A 7,188-nucleotide genomic window follows, 5' to 3' on the forward strand; every position below is an offset into this window, starting at 1 on the left:
ATATATATATTTACGGATGTTATACAAACACACAAATTATATTATACTAATATTCACAAATACACTTGGGTCTTTTTCTGATATTGTAAATAAATGACCAGACCTCTGATTTGGCTCTACTTCAGGTATTCCTGGCTACACAGTAGTGATGGCCTCATGAAGCCCCGTGAAACCTTGAAGCTTTTATTCCAATTGGTTCAAAAAAAAAAAAGGTTCATTTCTTGAAGCTTCATGTACTCACAACTCCCTCTGCTGGTCAAAACTTTTGTCATTTCATCTAATTGGCTGTCTTGAATAAAATGAAAGTTCTTTGGTTTATTTTGTGGTTTATTCTTGTTATATTGGATAAATTGGTGTTTTTAAAATAGTAATAAAAGTTATTTTTTCCTTTTGTGTATTTTAAATAAACACTTCTCATTTTTTAAAATCAGTGGGGGTGCATGTTATTTAATCAGGCAGATCCCACTAAGCTTGCAAGAGAGGCTTGGATCTGAAGGCAACATGGTTTTGGTCTGTGGGAGAAAATCCAAACATGCAAACTTCACACAGAAAGACCCGGGTCAGAAACGGGGCTAGAACCCAAGACCTTCTTGCTGGGAGGTATCAGTGCTAACCACTGAGCTATTGTGCTGCCAGTGCTTACAAACACTAGGGTCATGGTGAGTTCCATGACATTGAAGACAAGTATTTTGTTTCTTCTGTGTTTGGACTCAGTTTCTCTTAAAAACGGTTGTCCACATGTCTGTTGTCAAACTCACAACAGGAAAATGCTGTTTTTTTAATTATTCATTGGAACATATAAATAGAAAAAACACAAAAACAACAACAGTAATATACAACTTATATCTGTAGAGCTCTTTATTGTTGTGGTTCTAACCCCAAAATTTCCAATAAATAAATTGAGCTATAGCAGAAAAGTTAGACCTTTAAAATGGCACTCTGCAAAACAGTAATAAGACATTTCATTACCTAATTGTTAAAAACTGAACATAATTCTATGAAAACCCTTATTGGGAGAAATCAGTGTGATCACTCAGGTGAAATGCTGCTTCTTTTAGCAGGCATCTGTCAGAGAGCAGTGAAACTCCAACACAAACACACACAGGTTCTGTAGTGATCCATTTAGTTCATGGAACAAGCCAAAACCCGAATCCTTTCCTGAACCAGCGAGGCTTCAGACATCACCGGTGACGTCACTCACCCTTAACAACACAAGCTTCGGCACGCGCTTCATTAAAGACTTCTGGGTTTTCTCGACACGCTCCGAAGCTTCGGCACAGGAAGACCCATCACTACTATGAAGCGTCAAAATCACTATCATGATCAAACAGATGCTGCTCAACCAACAATCTCCCCTCCCAAAACAGAAACACAAAACTAAAAAGTGGGAAATCAATATCAGATGTTAATATCGGCCCAGTTTTACATATCAGACCGATACTGATATTAATGCCGATATATTGTGCATCCCTAATATGTATGTAATAATGCTTCATCAGTAGCAGTTTTCTTAGCAGTAATTTAAAGTCTCAAACTGTCAATGGCTTTTTACAGCGTATCTATGTGGTAATTGTGTTTGGTTTAAAATATCTCCATAAAAGAAAATRAATATTCACACTAAGTCTAAATTAGTTGTTTGCTGATGTACTGTGTTTTATTCACACATCCTGTGGAGGCTTTAGTTCAAGTATCACAAACCAACATGATTAATGTCTGTTGTTTTTCATGGTACAGTAAATWCACACATACAGTTGCACAGAACTTTGTCAAATTATATCTGCCATCACCATTGCCCTTTTTGGTATGATTATATATATAATTATGTATTATATTATTAGCCAGCTCCAATGTCGAACAAAGCTTTAGTMTTCAGTTTTTAATGTAGATGTAAAGGCTGCAGCCCAGCTAATGTGAAGAGCACAATTTCCTCTTCATATTAAGCCTTTATCTTTACCCTCTGCTCAACTTCAAAGGTTATTTTTTCAGTCCACTTGTTTCTGAGCTATACCTTTATTTAGAATATGTAAGAAATTTCAACAGCATAACTGTTTTGTGTGTCTGTGTGCTCCTTATCAGAACATTATGAAGTACCTTCAGTCAGAAGCCAGAGAGAAAAACCAGGCAGCTTTCCAGAAAGGCTGGAAGATCGCCATCATCAAGGTGAGTCTCACCCCTGACTATATTTATCATTATTTATCTTTCTGTYTTCACGTTGTCCTCTAACATGTTTTCATTGACTGGCACAGTTCCAGTTTGGATTTTCTTTCTGGGCTTAGCAGAATTTTTACATAACATATGAGAATTAATGATGATCTTTTTTTAAGGAAATTGTACTGTATTTCTTAGTTATAACAGCATGAAAACAGACCTGAGGTGTTGTTCAGAAGCTATAATTTATTCTCCTGTTTAACCGTGATTTGATGTCTTCTCAGGGTATTCCACAGCAGAAAAATGACAGCGACTGTGGAGTTTTTGTTCTTGAGGTGAGATACTAGTTTCTGTTTTTGTTTTCTGTGCCTTTCCCTTATTTGTTTTGTTTTTCTGAAGACAGAGGAACTACATAAATCATTGATTGTAGTAGCCTAACCTCTTCTGTTGTACAGACTTTTTTTAACATAGGCTACAGATGAAGCTTCTGCTGGTGGCGTGCTTTAAAGAGGACATATCATGTAAAAACCCTTTTTTAGCTATTAAATGCATTTGTTGTGCACTTGGAGGCTCTAGGAGGGCAGAAAATTTGAATTTAGTCTCTCACGGTGGAGCACCTCATTTGGATTTAAAGAGACAGCGTCAAAACGAGTGCATCTGAGACACTCCTCAGAAAAGAGGTGAAAGAGGGGCTTGTGGAGTTACAATAAGGAGGAATTCAGACCAACGCATTGCAGTTCCACTTTATACAGACCCCATYTGAATGATTTAAATGTGAAAAAGAAGGATTTAAAAGCAGTATATGTCTCCTTTAATGCAGGCGTTGTGTTTTTTTTTTTTCTTTGTCAGTACTGCCGCTGTCTGTCGGTGAAGCAGCCTCTGCGGTTCAGCCAGGATGACATGCCTCGCATTCGAAAGAGGATCTACAAGGAGCTCTGCGACTGTCGTCTGAACGACTAACGGTTGCCTTCACCCACCGGTCTGGTCACACGAGAAGGTCTGCCCAAGTCATTCACGTTTTTTTTTTTCGACTGACAGCTGGTTGTATAAGCTAACAGAGCTWGGCCATCTGTATTTCAGGGAGCACTAACTGCCATCTGCTTCTGACTGGCAGAGTGGTAATCACTAGAGACTTTATTTTGGTGACTTCAAGTGACAGTCTGTAGCTGAATATTTCTTGCAAACTTGCAAAGAACTACTGAAGTGGCCCCCCTACTGACCATTAAAAATGTTGGACTGTCAGATCGTTTGAGGTCCACTTTAAAGACTTTGCACYTGCACACTTCAGGTTCCTTCTGCTTTTTTGCATTTATCGCCTGTATTCATGTTTTATATGAAAGGCTGAACAACAACAGAGCTCTGACTTTGACTGAAGAAACTGTTACACCAACCTAGATAGCCCTTACATCCCGTAATGGAGTGGCCTTACCCTTTAAACGGCCATTTTAACTTGAATTTAACTGTTTTATTTTTTTGTGCTGGACTTCCCAGCTGTAGTAAACTTCCAGTTTATACGCAGGTATTATAACATGTTTGACAGGTTTCTTGGATTCAGTGGAACAGATGTACAGTTAAAACTTGAAGGTTCGAGTCGACTGTTTTCTTGGACTTCAGAAATTTGCACGGTTACAGGCCTCTCCACTGAAGTTCAGAGTATAAACTGAATGTTTCTGTCTCTGTTTGATTYTCCCCGATGCACAGGCTTCAAAGCTGGGATCACATGTTTCTTTAAGGCGCCTTGTTTTTGACATCGAAGTTAGATCCATTTCCTAATAATATTCTGTATTTTCCGTCCATACTTAGTTTTTTTTTTCTTTTGCTACGCCCACTAATTTATATTTTGAACAAACATTTTCCAGCCCTTTAACTAAAGCCCATTAAAATAACTTTCACACTTAACTTGTCATTTTTTAAGCCTGATTTGTAAATATTTTAAAGGAATCCTCGATCACTTGTAACATTAGAGAATATTTGATAAACTTTTACTTCAACTGTAAAACAAAAACTGTAAAAATACTGTAGGCTGTTTAGTTTTTATAGGTTTAAAAAAATATTGTCACATGGACAGCACCTTTGTATTTACGCTGCAAAGCATACCGGGTAAACTRTGGCGTTCACTAGGTTTTCTGGTGCAAAGATGCAAGCTCTGTYCACCCTGAAGGTTAATCCTGGACGATATCTGACGTTCAGCYCTTTTAAATAAAACCAGAGCACCTTGGCAGAGAGGAGAAGGTCCAAATCACTGCAGCTGAAAATGCAGAAGGACAACGGAGCTGCTTCATGGAAGAAGAACCACAGCTCAGCCTGTTAGCTTTCGCATTAGATTAGCGCCCAAGCTAACAGGCTAAGCTGAGGTTCTCTACCATGAAGCAGCTCTGTTGTCCTCCATCCACATCTTCAGTTACAGGCTGAGTCATTTCTACCTTCTCCTCTCTGTCAACGCTCTCTGGTTTCATTAAAAAAGGCTGATTGTTCAAGACTAACCTTCAGGGTGGATAGAGTTCACTATGTTTGCACAGACTCACACTGGAACACCTAGTGAACATCATCTTTTACCCAGTATGCTTTGCTGCGTTAATAAAATGACGCTGTCCATGTGACAATAAATTTTTTAAAATGTATAAAAACTAAACAGCCTACATTATTTTTACAGTCTTTGTTTTACAGTTGAAGTCAWTGTTTATCAGATAAYGTCTAATGTTACAASTAATMGTGAATTCCCTTTTAAGCTTTGTGTTTGGCTGCCGATATAAAAAAAATTATTATTTTTTATTTTGTTCCAGAGGATCCTCAGACTGTATTTGTTGTTTTATATGGATACTTTAGCACAGGAGTAGAACGTTGTTTCTGTTCTGCAGAAAAAAAAGCATTGGACCTCAGCTTTTTCATTAAAACATTCTGTTCAACCTGCATTTGTGTCCAATTTATTATATGAATTTACAAATTGTACTGTAAGTTTATTAGCTTTTTGTCCTTTAGCTTCTTTTTTTCTTTTGTTTGTTTGTTTTGTTTTTATAGTTAAGTTGCCAGTACTGACTGTTAAACTTAACCARGGTCTACAAATGTGCTTGAACTGTGCAGAAACCCCTTTTATTTTTCATGAAAAGACAGAAAAAATAACATTTTAAGAGCATTATACTTTTCATGTCATTATTACCACACAGGCTAAAAAATATGAATTCACTTTGCAAATTTGCAAGTGCAAGTGTATGCTAATTATATGCATTGTATAAGGATTCAAGTTACTGTAGAAATTGTTTTATCAGACTTCTGATAGAAAAACACAGACTTTTCCAGATGAAGCAYTGAAGTTTTCCTTTTAATTCTGTTTCCATTAACTTAGCTTCAGAGCTGACAGTGAGATGTCTGAAACTAATCTTGGAACAGAGCTTCTTGTCTGTAGCTGAGCAGAAAAACAARTAGAAATGAGTTTTGTAAGGAGTTCAAGGTGAAATCTTAATGGAGAGATTTTGAAAAGCTACATTTTTTTTCTCCTGCTGTCAAGCTGCACAASAACCTAAAAGGCTTAATGAAGGTTGAACAAAGAAAGTGGCTATTTAGACTTTAACTTAAAAATATATGAGATGCCGAAAATAATACGAGTCACAAATCTTGTGCAAAATGAAAGGATTAGAAATCTCATTTGCAGATGTCAGCTGAGCTGTCTCACATTCAGTAGTTTGAGTCTTTTCACTTTAAACGGAGCAATCTGCTGTATATGAGGAGAAAAGCTCATCTGAAGACCATCTGGACCTACAGTATAATGTGAACATGCCTCCATTTTACTTTTCTCATAAATCAAATCCGACTTTTCGCAGGCAGCTTAAGTGCTGCTGAAGGCTGCTTCTTCCCACTCGTGGGGAAACTATGTCTAATAGGATGAGATCTGAGGCTGGAAGACAGGCTGSATCAGTCCGCTCACATCTCGTTGTTGGGTTTCCCTCATTTTTCTCCATTTGCCTCTGATGAACATATAAACYTAAGCTTGTCTTTATGAAACTTTATTTTTTGTTTTTATAAGTCTTTACACCTAATTTGTTGTTTCACTAAAACTGATTCTGCTGCATCAAAACAAGTGTCATTTTAACACCTATAGAGTTGAATTTAACTCTGTTTCGTATAATATTTGGYCCCACTCAAAATTAGTGTAAAATATAGCCAGTGTCAACTTCTCAGAGTTAATTTGACTCATTTTAGTGTCAAAATCAACAATGAATCTAGTAAAATTATTTAACACTATAGTTTTACACTACAGAGTAATATTGTTATTTTTCTGGAGTGAATTCTACATTAAATTTGATGCTTTGGTGCTGAAATTAACAATGAAAGGTTTAACACTGCAAGTTTAACACTCCAGTTTTTACTGTTTATCAGTATGTTCAGTTTAACTAGATTTAATAGTTTTAGATTGTTTTCCCTGTTAGTGGGATGCTTTTTATATTTTAAGAGCTTTACATCACATCATGGAAACAAAACAGTCGGCTACATTAAAGCAAACTGTTAAACATTTAAAAGTAATTTGGATCATTTTTATCCCATTACTATGGAAGAAGATTAGAGCCACTGAAACAATAATAAATCTCAAAATTCTAAGATTAAAGTCCAAATTCTTTTTTTTTTTYCCAGTGGCCCTAATCCTCTTCCGTACATTATTTATTAGAGCTAAGAAGAAAATAAATATGTCTTAAAAATAAAATAAAAATCAGGTCTGACCAAACATTTGATTATCTGCCTGAGAGAAGAAGACTTCAGGAAGATTCAGTTACAAATGAAAAGGCTGTCAAGCTTTTAGTTCTAACTCAAATTTGTGCCTAATTTTAATATTATTTTCATTGTAATAAAATGTTTATCTAATCCCATGTTTTTAGTTCTGTAATAGCAGTTGTCATTGAAATTAAAACAAAGACATTTTATTGTAAAGATGAGACGATGTGGAGGTCACTGCAGCTCTGTGGGACATCTCAACCAGGTGTTCATGTTCTGTCTAAAACCATCCTGAAGGCAGAGAAACTCACTTAACCCAACCTGAGCTATTTTGAT

At 36.3% G+C, this 7,188-nt stretch overlaps 1 protein-coding gene across 1 annotated transcript in view; it reads left to right on the plus strand.

The window, feature by feature from the left end:
- The window catches only part of LOC106516832 (uncharacterized), a gene marked incomplete in the record, with an annotated part of 11,617 nt that extends 7,570 nt beyond the window's left edge, over nucleotides 1–4,047 (plus strand). The window contains 3 exon segments of the mRNA XM_014007381.1: nucleotides 2,077–2,160; nucleotides 2,433–2,483; nucleotides 2,998–4,047. Coding sequence (XP_013862835.1) covers nucleotides 2,077–2,160; nucleotides 2,433–2,483; nucleotides 2,998–3,108 — 246 coding nt within the window.
- Nucleotides 4,048–7,188: the final 3,141 nt, after the last annotated feature.

The sequence above is a fragment of the Austrofundulus limnaeus genome, unplaced genomic scaffold (genome assembly GCF_001266775.1).
Source record: "Austrofundulus limnaeus strain Quisiro unplaced genomic scaffold, Austrofundulus_limnaeus-1.0 Scaffold41, whole genome shotgun sequence".
Lineage (NCBI taxonomy): Eukaryota > Metazoa > Chordata > Actinopteri > Cyprinodontiformes > Rivulidae > Austrofundulus > Austrofundulus limnaeus.